The sequence below is a fragment of the Choloepus didactylus genome, chromosome 2, assembly GCF_015220235.1.
Source record: "Choloepus didactylus isolate mChoDid1 chromosome 2, mChoDid1.pri, whole genome shotgun sequence".
Lineage (NCBI taxonomy): Eukaryota > Metazoa > Chordata > Mammalia > Pilosa > Megalonychidae > Choloepus > Choloepus didactylus.
In genome coordinates, this window is record NC_051308.1 from 30,482,839 (window position 1) to 30,499,612 (window position 16,774).

At 39.5% G+C, this 16,774-nt stretch overlaps 1 protein-coding gene across 5 annotated transcripts in view; it reads left to right on the forward strand.

The window, feature by feature from the left end:
- KIF26B (kinesin family member 26B) overlaps positions 1–16,774 on the forward strand; it is a 534,059-nt gene that overhangs the window by 289,515 nt on the left and 227,770 nt on the right. For 4 of the 5 annotated variants that reach the window (XM_037822508.1, XM_037822521.1, XM_037822524.1 and 1 more), the window contains one exon: positions 8,661–8,756. The exons of the other annotated variant lie outside the window; for it this stretch is intronic. In XM_037822508.1, coding sequence (XP_037678436.1) covers positions 8,661–8,756 — 96 coding nt within the window. The remainder of the gene's footprint in view (positions 1–8,660; positions 8,757–16,774) is intronic. 5 annotated transcript variants of the gene reach the window in all.

Genomic DNA, 16,774 nt, shown 5'->3' on the forward strand with positions numbered 1-16,774 from the left:
AAGGAGCCGAGAGGTCACTCTGGTGGGCACTCTTATGCACACTTTAGACAACCCTTTTTAGGTTCTAAAGAATTGGGGTAGCTGGTGGTGGATACCTGAAACTATCAAACTACAACCCAGAACCCATGAATCTCGAAGACAGTTGTATAAAAATGTAGCTTATGAGGGGTGACAATGGGATTGGGAAAGCCATAAGGACCAAACACCACTTTGTCTAGTTTATGGATGGATGTGTAGAAAAGTAGGGGAGGGAAACAGACAGACAAAGGTACCCAGTGTTCTTTTTTACTTCAATTGCTCTTTTTCACTCTAATTATTATTCTTGTTATTTTTGTGTGTGTGCTAATGAAGGTGTCAGGGATTGATTTAGGTGATGAATGTACAACTATGTAATGGTACTGTAAACAAGCGAAAGTACAATTTGTTTTGTATGACTGCGTGGTATGTGAATATATCTCAATAAAATGATGATTTAAAAAAAAAAAAAATGTGGCTCATTTCTCTAAAATCTTTCATTTATTATTATATCTGTGTCTTTGGTGCTCAGTCTAAAGTGGCAAGGTGGCAGTTGTGAGGAAAGCAATATATTTCTGAACCTGTCTATACAGAATTTTAGATGCACTTTGTAGGGATGGAAACAAAAATACTAAACAATCTAAATCCTTGTACATGCTTTCATCATCTAAAAGTGTTAAAAAATAAGACACTGCTTCCACTCTTGGGGAGCTCCAAGTATCAGGTTAAAATTGGGAGAGGTAGCCAAAGAGAGCCAGGGATTACCACTAGTGAGGTGTCATGAACTCTGATGTGGCCGTTGTTCAGCATGGCTGCAAGAATCTCCTTTCTCTCTCCTGCTCTGCAGTCCTAGCACACGTCACTTTCTCCAAGTCTCTCTGGAATTCATAAGAAGATGATACTCATCATTCTTGTGCATAAAACCTTACAGCTGCAGGGTCCAGCACCGGTGACTCTTTGCCTGAGGGTTTTCTCTGGCTGCTAGAACCCAATGGACCCAGGCATGGGGCAGGCTAGATGTGTTAGGGAATTAAAGTCTTTGGGGAACCACTCACAAATAAGACTGAAAGGAGTTGGTAGATAAATACCATAGCTCGTTTGCCCCTTGGTTGGGATACTGCTGAGGTATGATCTACCCGTCTCCCAGATTTCCTAAGTGTAGTACTGAGCCTCAGTGGTCCACGTTAGTAACTTCCTTGATAATGTACTCTCTATTGGCTTCCTTCCCTTCCAGTCTTGCTTCTCATCCCCCTTACCATTGCTTCCTGGAATCACCTCCCAGTTAAACTGGAGCACTCACATCCTTGTCTCAGGGATGCTTCCAGGGGAACCTGACATAAGATACTTACAGTAAAGCCTCATTCATTCATTCATTCAGCAAACATTTGTTAAGCACATACTATATGCCAGGCATTATATTAGACACTGAAAATAAATGAAACACAGCCACCGCCATCAGGGAGCTCTCAGTCTAGTGGGGGAGTCAGTCCCATTATTTAGCCAGTTATAAACAACATGAAAGTTCAGGACTGAGAAATACAAGAATTTCCAGCATTACTCTCTCTGTGCCTTCAGATTTTTTGGAAACTAAACATGACTTCCCAGTACTTGGTATTATCAGGAATTATCTTAGTCAAGTGTTTGCTTTCTTGTTTGTCTCCCCTTCTAGAAGGTAAGATCTACGGAAGAAGGTGCTTATCTATTTTGTTCCATCATTATATCCTCAAGTGTTAGCACAAGGCTTAGCATATGGCTAGTGCTCAATAAATATTTGTTGAACAAGTCTCAGAATCCTTATGAAGTCTGTGTGGTGAGTTTGTCAGCCTCCTCCTTTCTGCTTGGGGGAAGTTCTTTTGTGTTGAAGAATAACTAAGATCCACTCTGGAGGTAGTGTTCTCCACAGGTGCTATGGGAAAGACAGCGAGCTGGGCCTCCACTGCAGCCATCATGCCCCAAGGGGCTGGGCTTCCTTGGGATTCCATCACTGTTGTCTGGGAAATAAGAACTTTCGCCTAACTGTGTATGTGAGATGAGCACTTTCTTTAACATAATAATAGTGTTCAATTTTAAGAAGTTTTCTTCTAATTTAGCGAAGTCCCTCTGTTTTCTTTGTACACTGAATCATAAACTCTCCATTGGGAGATTCTGCTGATAAACCCCCTCTTGCCATCTCCCGCCTCCCTACCTGAGCCTACACAATGCCAGGTGAGGAGCTGCTGAAATACTGACACAACCTCCTTGATTGTCAGCAGTATCAGAAGAAAGGAAAGTTTGAATTTGGAATCGAAACATTTTATCAACAGGCTCAGAGAAGTAACTAATCCATAGTCACCCACCCCTGTGGTATGCATGATTGTCTCTCTCCACACCTCTAGAATCATGCTTGATTCACACCACTAGAATCTACCTTGAAAATGCATCCCATTCAGTGCACTTCATCAGGCATGCATCGACAACCAGTGGAGGTTGCTCCTGGTGCTTGTTTCTCAGACCTGAGGCACCGGCTGGCTCTCAGGGTGTGCCCATCTGTTCCCTCCCTCTGCTGATCTCCAGTCTTCCCATCCCTTGCTCCTCAGTGTCCCCACCTGTTGACACATTTAACTTAATCCTCATGTCTTTTAAATATGTTGGAGAGTCCCGTATCACTTAAGTTGCTGAGCATTTAGTTTCAGCTTTCACACTAAAGATTGAGAAAATTAAAATAGGTATCATTAATCTTTAAGCATCTCCTGTGGTCCTCATTGCCAACCACAGCCTCAAAGACCTGTGGCAGATTTACTGCTTTGCATGTTCTTTATTTCCTTTAAAGCTGGGCATGTGAGCAAAATTGATTTATGGAGCCTATATCCTGCTTAGTTTGGGGGAAGGGATGCAAAGCGTTGTTCAAGCTGCAATAAATTCAGATATGACTAGTATTTCTTTACACATGCAGGGAAAAAAACTACTAACAAGTCTATTGCTATAGGAGCTCATAAATTAAAAAATAACAAGACTATTTCCTATACACCTGGAACTTCAAAATTACAATCTGTTAATTTTTTATTGTCCTCTTCACTAAGGAGTCTTTGAGAATGACAACTCAAACAGGATCTTCCATCACAGCTTTGAAATCCAAACAGTGATTCACCCCATGTCTGTTGACCTTTGCTTAAGAAAAATATTTCAAGATAAGGGAAGTTACTTACCAGAAGCACAGAATCTAGTCCCATTATTTTTTTCTTCTAACCTTCTATTACCCTGTTCTTCCTTCCTCTCTCCTTTTCTTTTTTTTTTTGTTTCTTTTGATTTTTTAACTTAAATTTAAGAACAAGTCTAATAGCATCAAAAACAAAACATGGGAAAGTCTTCTTTACTTTCCACTCTGTTTTGAACCATAATTCCTCCATGTAATCAAATGATACACCCAGGTGAGCTGGTATAATTAACTTGATTATCCTCTTCAATGTTTTAGTACCTGGTCACTTCAAAACTTCCAAGAGTGGGGAAATTGGGTTTCTCCTGTTCCTAAGGAATTGAGTGTCTCCTGGACCATGTAGCTTCTGTATGTCACTTTACAGAGGTTAAGATTGAGCAGATCTAGTGGGCAAAGAAATTTCTAAAGGCACAACTTCAAGGCCCCATATATTCCTATTTCTTCAGTTTGTTCTTTGAGAACTATTCTTATGCATAAATAAAGAAGGAAGAGAGGATATGCTCTACTTAGAGTTTTAGAAAGCCCTAAAAATATGCCTGACTAGAAGCAGTAGAAATGAATTTTCACTCCCCTACCACCCAGCCATCCTACTCCTAGGTACTTAACCAGGAGAAATGAAGGTATATGTCCACACAAAGACGTGCACATGGATGTTCATAGAAGCGGTACTTGTAATAGCCAAAAGGGAAACAATCCAAATGTCCTCCAATTGATGAACGGATAAACAAAATGTGATATATGTATATAATAGAATGCTACTCAGCATTAAAAAGAATCAAAATATTGGTACATGCAAAGACGTGGATGAAACTCGATATAGTTATGGTGAGTGAAAGAAGATAATCCCCCCCCCCCCCAAAAAAAACAACAAAAAACTATGGTTTGGTTTCATTTATAAAAAATTATTCACAATACAAACTAATCCATAGTGACAGCATATCAGTAGTTTACTGGGAATGGGGGTGGGAAGGAGTGATGGATTACAATTGAACATAAGCAAACTTGTAAAGGTGATGGATATGTTCATCGTCTTTATTGTGGTGATGGTTTCATGGATGTATACATTTAACAAAACTCACTAGATTGTATACTTTAAACATGTACGGTTTCTTATAAATCAGTTATACTGTCAATAAAGCTAAATAAATTAGTTTTCTTGGGATTCGAGAATTTCTTGACATGGAGAGAGGATTGTTTTAGAGATCAAGTGAATTGTTGGGAAAGTCATTTTCTCCAAAAGGAAAAGGGTTAATAGTAGGAACCCCTAGGAAAGCATATTGAACTTACCTTATTTAACATCCCTTATTTCTTATCTCAATCTCTTATTTCAAGGGATTGAGATAAGAAAGTACCAAGGGAAATCTCCAAATTTGTACACAAAACTAAGTTCTTACAGGTAATAAAATACTACCAAGGTTGAATGAACAGGGGGAAAATGAGCAGAGGAGCTGTAATGAGGGCAAAGAAAAGCATTTTTGAAAAAATAATTCAAACTCTTGTTATAAGATGACAGACTCTGAGAAACTGACTATAACTGTGGTAGGGAATCTAAGAATTGTTGCCTGAGGATTAGGTACAAGATTATGACAAAAGAAACAAACAGTAACAAAATTTGTTGGACATTATCAGGAAGAAAATTGGAAAAGTGAAAGATATCATCTTACCCTTAAATAAAATAAAAACTTGTTTGATGCTAGAGGCTCTTACAAAGTTTTAATAAGTATACCTTAAGTTATAAAAGGAAAATGAAAACAATTAGCGGGGTAGGGGAATTTTCATTTGAGAGTAGGCTTTTGGAAGAACTCCTCAGTCTAGAAGACAAAATCTAGGAGGAAATCAGAGTAGCTCATTGGACATGTGGATAGATTACTTATCAAATCTTTGAGTTATCTCTTCAGACAGCAAAGAAGCAGTATTAGGGAAGAACAAACTGTACGTCACAACCTAAGACACAGTACAGACTGAGAATATGAATCTGCAGGTCAGATTAATTCACAAGAAAGTAGGCTGATTGGAAGCCCCTAGACAAAGCTAGAGATGTTTGGGAGCAATTCCGCAACTAGGATGCCAGAGGGTAACAACCTGCCTCATAGGGAAGATGGGGTTCTCAGCTAAACGAGTCAGGACTCCAGCTCAATATAATGGTTGTTTAATCTGTTTCTGAAATAGTCTTTTCTACAACATTTTAAAAAGTAGCTACATTATCCTGAGCAGGCAAGTATTTAGAAGCCCCTCTGTCAAGTTCAGGTTGGACACATGTATTGGGCCCTCTCCTCTCAGAGGTGAATAATGGGCAGGCTGGTACAGCGTGACCACTGGTATCGAAGTCGGGGATATGAATGTCAGCTTAGCAGATGAGACACTCTGTTGCCTGGGCAATTTCCCCAGCATCTAGCTTGTTTCATGCCCAAAAGGAGGCAAGACAGGAAGGAATAAAAATCCAAATCAGTGCAGTCACTCAGAAAGAAGACAGGTGATGTCCTGGCATTCTCTCTTTGGTTTTGTGTGGAATTCCAAAGTGCCTCTTTGGGATTGTGAACTCCAGCCATCTGCTTGCTTGGAACCTGGAGAGTAATACGGCTGGTATCTGTCACTATAATTAAGAGGGGTGCAGAGCATGGAAGCATGCTGTCCGGTGTGGACCACTAGGAAGGAGCAGAGTGTGGGGAAATGAAGAGATGCACATTTGAAAGTGAAGATGCAAGGAAGCTTGATGGCTCCCAGAGGGACATGGCTGCCAGATTTCCTTTGTAAAAGGAATGGAAGAGTACAGTTTAGAAAGAACATTGACTTTTTTGTTTTTTTTTTTTTTAGAGACGTCTGTACCTCGGCCACAACTGAGCACAAGAGTTTTTCTGTGTTGGTGATGTCTTATTTGCTTTGATCATACAATTCTCTTATAATCCATGGCCATCAGTGTCACGTGCTTCCTCGTCCTTCCCCTCCCATTTCATCTGCTTACTCTCAGAGTGGAGATTCTAGTTCATTCGGCTAATAAGTGTGTGATTCCAACAGTAACTAGCAACAGGGAGAAATCCCAGGAGAGGAACAGGAATAGGATGCTCCTATATTTTTTACATGGAGATTGATAATCAAGGCTGACAATCCCAGCAGAAGGTGAACAACACATTAAACAGAGGGGAAAAGGTAATAAAATATCGCCTGCTGCTTAACAATCGTTGGGTGGAAACATTCCCTGGAACTATACAGCTGTTTCACTTGATGGCTCATAAAGCCTGGGTAAAGTCCGTCAAGGGCCTTTTTTGTTAGTGAGGGACGATTTTTTTTCATGCAGTTATGATAGCATCTGGTTCCTGTCCCTGGAAGTGCAAAGAATCCACAGGCAGACGGCAGCCTTGGAAGAGCCCAACTGCAGAGGCATCTGGCTGCTTTGATAGGTCTTGGGTCACTTCAGACCTAAGGGCCTCATCATAAAAATGCAGATTAAATTCAGCTAATGGTCACTGAGCACCTGCTGTGTGCCAGACACCATGTTAGCTTAGCTCAGTGAATTCTCACAACTGTGAGGTAGGTATTATCACCTTAAAAGAATAATATGGAAAAGACAGCCCTGGACTAGTTAGATAACATACGCAGGTCCCAGTGCTGGTGAGTGGCAGAGCAGGGTTCCCAGGCCTGATGCCTTTTCCCCTGTGGCACGTTGCTGAAAAGGGGATGGAGAGAGAGAGATGAGAACGACTTATATCTGTGCTCTGGGTGTATGTGAAACACTTCTGAATCTGCTTGTTCTACTTAGGTACCCAAAGAAGTTGATATTTTCGGAACACTCAAAACAGATAACAGGAGGACTGGGTGACCTGCTGTTTTAGGCCAGGTTCCCCAGAGGCAGATCCTGAGGTGAGGATTCCTATGCAAGTGATTTATTAAGGAAGGGCTCCCCAGAAAGCACGATAGGGAAGGGGAGGAGGGAGCCAGGCAAGGTATGGTCTCAGGCAAAGTCCCACAGAAGGTGACTTGAGCTTTAGCCTGATCCTGCCGGGGGAGCCTAGGGTGTAAGTTAAGCCCCAGAGTTGTCTAGACCTGAGGTAGCAGAGCTGGGACTTTAATACCTCCTGGGAAGGAGGAAGATAGTAAATTCCAGGCACTTCCAGCCAGCTCCCCACTCTTGCAGGCAAAGCAGCCTCTGGTGGCCCAAGGGCAGTCCTTTGAAAAAGAGCTGCAGGTGCTGTTAGGAGTAAATGCTCGCCAAAGGGGAGCACACACAAATGCAGAAAGGGATCTAAGGGGACCTGGGCAGAACCTGGCATTTGCACCTACACCTGTCCTTTGTCAGCACCGACCTGGCAGAAGAAGGGGCTGAGGAGCTAGGAAAGCAGTGGCATGATGAATCACGTACCACATCTGTGCCGTCAGCTGTATCTCCATAAGAAAGGGTGCCAATTTTCCTGAATTTTAGGTGTTGGGTTTTCATCACCAAGGTCAGATGTCTTTGGTGAAGCCACTCTCAGACCAAGTCCACATGAAACACTGTTGAGTTCTATCAGGTTGGATGATATAATGGGACAAGGCAGACTAACATCTCTTGGGAGTGAAAGGAAGTTGTTCTTAAGTGAACTTCCATGTTCTCCTTCAAGGTGGGAAAAGGGAAAATGAAAAGTGGTAGGTTGCCCAAGGCAGGGAGCTTCCCCATCTGAAACCATGCTGGGGCTTGAAATGTTACAAATTCCAAAATCCGTGTGTGTCTTTCTTAAAAACCAATAGCTGCATGTAAAAAAAATTATATAGTATGTGAATCCATAGGAACAAAATTTTAAGTGAAAACAGATGTCTTCTATTTTAAAGAAATCTCAGCTCTTTGTTTTGGAGTATGGGGGTTCCTCACGTGTATCCCAGCTGAACGTGAAAACCAAATTCCTATGTAATTTATAGCAGAGTTTGCTTCTGTCCTTTGTTTGCTTTGTACTGTCAAAACTATTGACACTGAGGACTCTAGAAGCCAAGCAGATCAATGAATTTGATGTGACTGAGTAGAAATAAGGAGTATTCCTCCTTTTGGGGCTGTTTGAGGGAGTATAGTGTGGAATCCAGGGTGTGGTAATCGTGAGTTACAGTGGGTCCCTTATCTCTTGCAACCCTAGTAGTCTCCCAGTCAACATCATCCTGGGGGAACATCATTAAAGGGACATAGGTAACAATTTAAAAGGTAATGGATTAAAATGTTTTTATGATAATGAATTATAGCTTTTTAAGTGTCCCTATCTTTTAGAGAGGTAAACTGAAATATTTACAGATGAAATGTTAGATTATGGGTTTTCTACACAGTAATACAGAAGAGGGGAGAAGTAGGGAGTATACATGGAATAAGACTGACCATGAATTGATAATTGTTGAAGCTGTGTGATAGGTAGATAGACTACTCTATTTCTGTATATGTTTAAAATTCTCCACACTAAGAAGTTAAAAAGGTAATGAAACTAATCTATACTTACAGATCTCTCCAGAAGAATCTCTGGGAGCCCAGCCCTGCTGGTCTCAGAGTAGCCCTCAAGTTCTCCCTGGCGACCGTAAAGCACCTGCTTCACAACAGGTGAGGACACCTGACTCCCGGCCTAGGAGCCACCCTTGCTACCACTCTATTCTCCCCTAGAACTCTACTCCTCCGGCCACAGAGATGCCAGCATTACTATTTTATTAGGCTACCTCTCTTATTTCTTGAAAAGCTACTCTTTATATGTGCTCAGGGGACTGAGCTAGCGTGAGTGGCACCATCTATTACTATTTCCATTACCCTTGTCACTTCCCTTTTCTTAGATAAAGACTTCAATGTGCACACTGGGTTTGGTTGCTTCTATAGGAGGAGAACGGCTGAGTTTATACGGCTGGTAAAGAAATGTATTAGAAAAGTATAAGAAACTGCTTTCGTCCCAGCCATCTGTGAACTTAGGAACAAAGAGGGGCAGGCTCGGTAAAGAATCATGTCTGGGATCCCAGTCTCCTGATTCCCAACTGGGCTTTCATCCTCCAAGGCTATCTCCTTTTGGACCGAGTCTAGGGGTTCTAGAGCTTAATTAAGAACATAATGAGAAACTTCTAGGCTTAAGAGTAACCTAAAGAATAATAACAATAACAAAAAACCTACTATAAAGTGGTTTACTCCTATGTGTACTATTTATCTCATGGCACAAAAATCTCCCTAAGGCCCAGGGTGATGTCCAATACAATCACAAATCCTGCACTCTCCAATTCACAAAGCATCAAAGGCCTCTCCCATTTTATACAAAGACAGATTTTTACTGCTGTCACTAGCTAATAGCTACAGGGTTCTGAAAGACATGGACTTGGGTTCTGGAGGAGAAAAAAAGGTTCCATTATTTGGGAAGCTATTTGTGTAGTTTAGCCAACATAATCCAACACAGTAAATTTCATTTTCTTTCAAACCTGGAGATATAGTTTCTGATTATAGCCAATGGCCTGTTCTGTAAAGAGAATGTGGTTCCATGAACTCAACAGACTTTCAGGAGATCCTCCTGATTAAATGATAATCCATCCTATGGTTGCAACTCTCTGTTCTGTTTTAGCTTTCCTTCTTCATATCACAGCACCAATGTGGAGACTCAGGCTGGCTCTTCTCTAGCCAGTGCATTGTTGGCTTACTCCACGCTGCTGCTGTGTTCATTGCTTGTTTGATTTAACAGCTCCAGAGATGTTTGGAGTTCCTTGCAAGTCACTTGATACTGACATTGCTAAGGCACACATGGATAATGTTCTTGCCTTTATGGGTTTTTTATTGTTGATGTTAGAGAGATTTTGGGTTTACAAAACAATCATGCGTAAAATACAGGACTTGTCTTGATGTTTTAACTCAATGCAATCCAACTTTTTTGTTTTGAGTACTGAGTAAATTAATAAGAATATGCCTAGTACTGGAAGGAGAAATCACAATAAATCTTAGTAAGGATTAATCTTTAAAGGAAGTAAGAAATATAGATCTTAAGAGGTATGGCTGATGCTCAAGACTGGAAGTGAGACTAGTTCTCTTAGTTTGATCTCAGTTTGGTCTGAAGTCCAGTAGTTGTCATTTAGATTTGGAATTGGTGTTCCAACCTATAGTTCAAAGTGTTGAACCTCTTGTATACACTAACCTGCATTTTAATAAGTTCGTTACCCATGCATTCAAAAATATATTTATTGGATATCTATGGATTCCAGATATCAGAGTCTTTTAGGCCTCAGGTAGCTTTATAATTTTAAAACCAGAAGCACCCAGCAACTGTTAAATCCTTGAAAATTACAAAATATTGACAGCCATGGCATTCTCAGGGTAGAGAACCTCCAATGCCTGAAACAAGGAGTTTAACATTTAACATTTAGCACATCTGTACTTAAAGATTGTTCTTATGTTGTTGCTTTTGGCCTGCAAGTTCAGAACATGTGGATTTTGAACCAAAATGAATACAGCAACAGACAGTCCGTCATAATAATAGAAAGGGGCTGGAGCTTGCAGCTGGCATCAGCATCAAGGATCTTGCTTTCATCGATGTTCTGCAACCCTGTGGATTGTTGTCATATGGAAGTAATTCACATAGGCTGAGAGCAGTGGGGTGAAAATAACTAGGACGCTTCTGCAAGCCTGAGTTGAAAAATAAGCTGGACTTGCCACAAAGGAAATGCATTTCCCAATAACTTTTTTTGGAGGAGACTTTAGATAACTTTCCTTTGAATTGCATTTGTTTATGAAGTGTGTAGTAATCACTTCCATTGTAGCTGGATCAGGAGGGGCTGTGTTTTCTTCTCAGACCTAATTCCCATGATTCAATGTGTCCCCAAAACTCCACTTTTATCACCCTCTCTGTGACTGACATACATTTCCACTTTGTACTGTTAATCAGATAAGTTACTGTGAGCTGGGAAGCACTTTCGCTAAACACCTGGCTAGCCTGAAGCTCTTTATACTTGATAAAATGGGAGACAAAATTATAATGACTTTTTACATTGTAGATGGGATCACAGAATTTGGTAATCAAGATTACTTGAGAACTTTTGGTTGAATAAGGAGGCACAATATCCTTGATACTTTATTGCTGGAGGGGAGGTTACTCAACAAAAGACAAAAATGTAAATTTTAAATGACAGTTTGTCCTACGGTCATTCACCTACCACCAGATGCTTTTCACAGTCTGCTTAATATCTTACATAATTATTGCCAATGCTTTCCACTAAAGGCTTCATTGCAAGTGGGTTTAGCATGCATGGACGCTGTTATTTCTTGTGTGATTCTTTTTCATTATTATATGTATGAGATATGAACATACATACATGGTAGATTTGTTATTCATGAGAAGAGAAAAGTGTATCAATATGGTTTTTACATGTATTTTGCCTAGGGCAGCACCAACTTTGTAATATAAAATGCAGTAGGTGTATGTCCGGGCAGAATGTGATGAGTTTTCCTGTGCTTTCATTCCATTCAGCCACTTGCAGCACTCAGCTGCCCCCTCCAGTTGGCATTTTTGAGAGTCGTTTTCTGTCCCTCTTTGCTGACTTTGTGGTTTGATATGTAAGTTGCTTTCCCTGTCTGGCTCAGAAGCAACCCAGTGGCTCCTTCCAAATAATTGCATTTACAGGGTTAAGTCAGCTTGCTTGCCACCCAGATTAGTTGACTGGGATTAGAGTTTGAATGTGAAGACTGAAAAGGAGAGAATTGGCACCTTTCTTCTCTGAAAAGTTATTTCACCGTGGCTTTAGGTGTTTTGAAAGATGAAATGAGTTGTTGTCTCTAAGTTTTAATGGTAGAAGGAGAAAGGAGTCATGACAATTAGATGGAAAAATAAGCTGATCCTTTCCTATAAGGTCCTCTCTATAAAGCTTAGGGCACCATCCAGTGGGTGCAGTGGCTGTGAGAGAGCAATGATGGATGGTTTCATCTCTGCTACTGCTTGACTTTGGTGCCTTGGATAAATAAATCTACTTCCCTGTGCCTCAGTCATCCCATTGGAAAACTGAGGAGACTGGTGATTATACCTCTTAGATAGGTATATTCTGTGACAGGATACAGAATAGGAGTTTGTTAATGCTGGAGGGATCTCTTCTGAGTGGGGTACCCGCAACCCCAGGGATGTAGGGCAATATGCAAAGGACTGCAAGAAGCTGTGGGGTATGGCATGTTGTACAGGAGCATTAGTTTTTTCTTGAAGATCTGGGGAGGAAACCATTGTTTTTAACAGTGAAAAAACCCAGAGATATATTATGGAATAGAATATGAAACTATGATGTTTAGGACAGCACATAAATTTCTAAGTAATTTCATGCTAGATTTAGATAGCGTTGGGCTGTGCCCCTCTATGGGAAATAATTCGCACAGCCCATTCCATTAGTTTTACTACAGGTGGAAGTTTGATTTTATTTGTCTTTAAAAAAACCAGCGTTTTTATTTGTTTTATCTTTTTTTCTATTGCTTTCTCATTGATTTCTATTTTTAATTTTATTATTTCTTTCCTTCTGCATTCTTTTTGTTTACTTTGCTGTTCTTTTGTTAACTTTTAGAATTAGAAATTTAATGCATTTATTTTTATTCTTGTTTTTATTGATATAAATATTTAAGCTATGAATTTTTCACTGATCGCTACTTTAGTTGTATGCTACAGATTCTGATAGGTGGTGTTTTATATTAACTTTCTCTTCAAAAGTTTGTAATTTTGGTTTGTTTCCCCTTTCACTCAAGCATTCTTTAATATAGAATTTAAAAATTACCGGGGGGAAAAGCCTTTATTTATTTTTTTATTTATTTCTGGTTTTATTACATTATGATCAGATAATGTTGTTTGTGCTATTTCTAATTTATGGAACTTACTGCAGTTTTCTTTGTGACTTCTGTACGTGAAATTTTTATGAATTTTGCTTCAAAAGAAGGTATATTTCCTATTGTCTGGGTGTAAAATTTGATATCTATCCAGAAGATCTATCTTAATGAGCATGTTGTTTAAAACTCTTGTAACCTTACTTATTTTTTATCTTCTTGAGCTGTCATGGCCTAAGAGTGGCAGGTTAAAGCAGTGTTGGGCTGAGCTATATTGGAGCCTGAGGCAAAAGGAAAAATCAGTAATACAAATCCTATTTACCTAAAATTTTCACATTTTATTCATCGTAGATTTTTTTTGGCATTAATTTTTATTTTTAAAAATATTGCATTAAATATTATTTATTTTGGTTGCTGAGCTTTTTGGCACCCCTAAATAGTATGCCCAGGGAGAATACCTCACTCATCTCACCTTGGTCCTGGCCCTGGCCCTGGGTTAAAGGCTCCTCATTAGTGTGTTTCTATTTCTCCTCATGTGATTTTGCTTTCTTGAAAGTAGTTGCCATCAATTTAGTGTAAAAATAATCATAAATGTTATACTTTCCTATGAATTGTGGTTTTTAGTATCATAGAGTAATTTGTCTTGTTTAATGCTTTTGGTCTGGATTCTACCTTGTCTTATATTGGGATCGAAAACTACAGGGGAAAATTTGAGATTCCAATGCATCCTCAGTTTACAAATGATGGAACTGAGGCCCAAGGACTTCTTTGATAGTAGTTGAAACAATAATGCATATTTAGGTTAAAAATGTTGAATACTTTAAGTACTGATATTAGAGTAACAACTTCAGTATATGTCAATGTGGAAATGATATCATTCTGAAATTGTGTGAATCAAAATGACGGTGAATACCTTCACCGTATATGAGTAGGGTATGGGCGGGCCACAAACCAGACAAGGGCTTGGGGAGGGCAGGCTCTGAGAACCTTAGAACTGAGTGTTGCCCCTGTTGGAGAATTGCAACTCATACAAATATGAAGGGGAGTGAGCTAAAGGCAGGCCAGTTAGTTAAAGTGGGGTGATTCAACCCTCAAACAGTTTAACCACAAGACACTAGGACTTCTTTTTGACCTAGTAGAAGTTTTATGAGTGAAGAAGGGTTTTTTTTTTGTTTTTTGTTTTTTTTTTAACTCTATGTTACAGAGTCTTATCTTTCCCTTTTGTGATTCTTGCCAAAACCTTATAGTCTCTAAATTAATCAGCCTGGGCTGTATGCTTTCAGTACAGCAGCGTTCAAAACTGCCTTCTTACTTTTCTTCTAAGTCACTCTTGTGTCTTTGAGCATCTGGGGAAGTAAACCTGAAGAAGGTGGGAAACAAGATATGGCTTAATTTTGGCCTTACCAGCCCCTTGCAAATGCATTTGTGCTTCTCTCTGCACTTGTGAAATGAACAGAAAATGAAAAGAAAAGAAAAAGAACATTTTGGTCCAGCAGATTTTCTTCCCTTTGTCTCCCTCTGAGGTGCTCAAAGGCATCCATCACAGATCAGGAAAGCCCTGGCTGAACAAAACTTAGTGTTTCCCTTTGATACCTTCCATTGGGAGGCTTCATACAAAGTATTTGAAAGCACTTTGTTAGCAAACTCCTGCTTCAGGCAGACATTGAGAAAACTATTGAGGAGGCCTCAATGGAAAGGATCTGATCTGCCCTAGAAACTGCCCTAGTTCTTTATCAGGAGAGCCACCAGCTGTAGAAGAGAAGCCCCACCACCCCACCCCTCAGGCTTTTTTTTTTGCTTTCTCCTTTTTTCTCGTTTTTCTATTGTAAGAATTGTGGGAACTCTGTTTGAATGAAAATAACTCCGAAGCTGGGCTTTATTTTCTAACATGGATAGATGCCTAGACATCTCATATGCACTCTGTAAAACTAGAGTCTCAACTTTTGATGGTAAAAAACTTATGTGGGACGAACTTTGGCACTCAAGGAGAAACTAGTCTAGGTGTTGTGGGTATGACTTTTTAAAGCCTCTGAAAATTAAATATTAGTCCTTCAACCTACTGCTCAGGACCTCTTTGCACCAACTTGTTAGTCTGTTGTTCACACGTCTGCTTGAGGCTGGGTTGGTGTCATGTTTGCGTTGGTATCCAATCTCATGCCACCACCCCTTGCTGTATTTTCATTAGATTTAAGTATTGCTGAACCCCTGAGCATCTATCGCCTTCTAAACCCTATACTACATTATTTTCTGCTTATGCTTACGGTTGCAGTGTAAGCATATATGGAGGTCGTGATGCCAAGAGATAAAATCTCGGTTTAGCTGTCTTTCTTGCCCAGTCATTGAGATGAACCTGATTGGATACAAACTGATGCACATCCGAGAGGGCAGGGGCAGGTGAGAGCCTGAGCGGTGCCCAGAGCTCTTGTCCACAGGCTGGAGGGCCCCGGGGCTCAGCAGACGCCTCACTGCTTTTCTCTGGGTCACTGTGGCTCCCCAGTTCCCCAAGAGGTGTAGCACCCATTAGTGTATGACTGCTTCTTAACCTCTCCCCACCTATTAAAATGAAGGAGTCTCTCCTAGATCTAAGTAATTTGTTTTATTCTAATTTTAAAACGTGTCCACTGAAAACTTTTGAAAAATATGTAAGGAAAAAAAATAAAAAACAAAACAACGAAACACCCATGATCTCAGCATCCAGAGATAACCACTACTGGCTTTTCATTGTGTTTCCTGCCCAACTTTTTCTAATGCATACACAATATTTTACAGAGTTGGATTCCTATGTATATGAAGTGTTCCTATTTTCTCTACTAATGTCATCTCTTGAACATTCACCCATGTCATTTAATGTAAATTGAAAAATAAATTTACATGAAGACTGCAGATGATTACACTGTGTGGATAACATTTTATTTAATGAATACCTTATTGTATAATTAGGTGTTTTGCTATAATGAACAATGCTCAGTGAATGTCCTTGCACATAAGTCTTTGTGTACATCTAAGGTTGGCTATTTCCTTAGTATAATCCTAGCAGGAGAACCATAGGGTCAAACTGTATCAATATTTTTAAGGCACTTGATACATGATGTCAGGTTGCACACCAGCAGTATTTCAGCCAACACTGAATATCATCCTGGCCAATTTGGTAGTTTAAAATGATATCTTGTTTTAAATTTTGTTCATTTCTTTGTTCATTTGATTGAATGCTTTATGAGTTCAGCAGCTATTTAAATTCTTCTGCTAAAATGCTGAAATTATTCTGTCTTTTATTTCATTCTTCCATTAGGGTATTTGAATTTTTCAGAATGAAAAAATTCTATAATTTTAAACTATATATTGAGTTACCAAAATACTTTGCACCAGCTATTGCAGCTTCATTAAAATTTAATTTTATAATAGATATAATCCTTGTTATAGTTTCCCAGTTCTTGTGCCTGGCACAAAGCTGTGCATACTCAAGGAACTACATAAATGCTTTTGAATGAATGAGTCATTATCTAAAAATCCAGTGATGACCAATGATGGTTAGTAAAGCTAAAATGAGAATTTTTAGTCCTGTGAAGGAAAGAAAGAAAAACTATATTCTCTTTATGACTTTATGCTAGCAGAGCATCACAGAGGACAGATATCAAATATCAAATCAAGAATTACAGCTCAGTTTTTTTCCTAATTACAAAATATTTTATGCATACTGAAAAGTAAATAGAATGATATGAGGAAGATCTTTAGCAAATCTTAATGGTTGGTCATGTTTCTTTTTAGAATCCTTTTTTCTTTTAAATGGAACATAACAGAAATAGTTAACA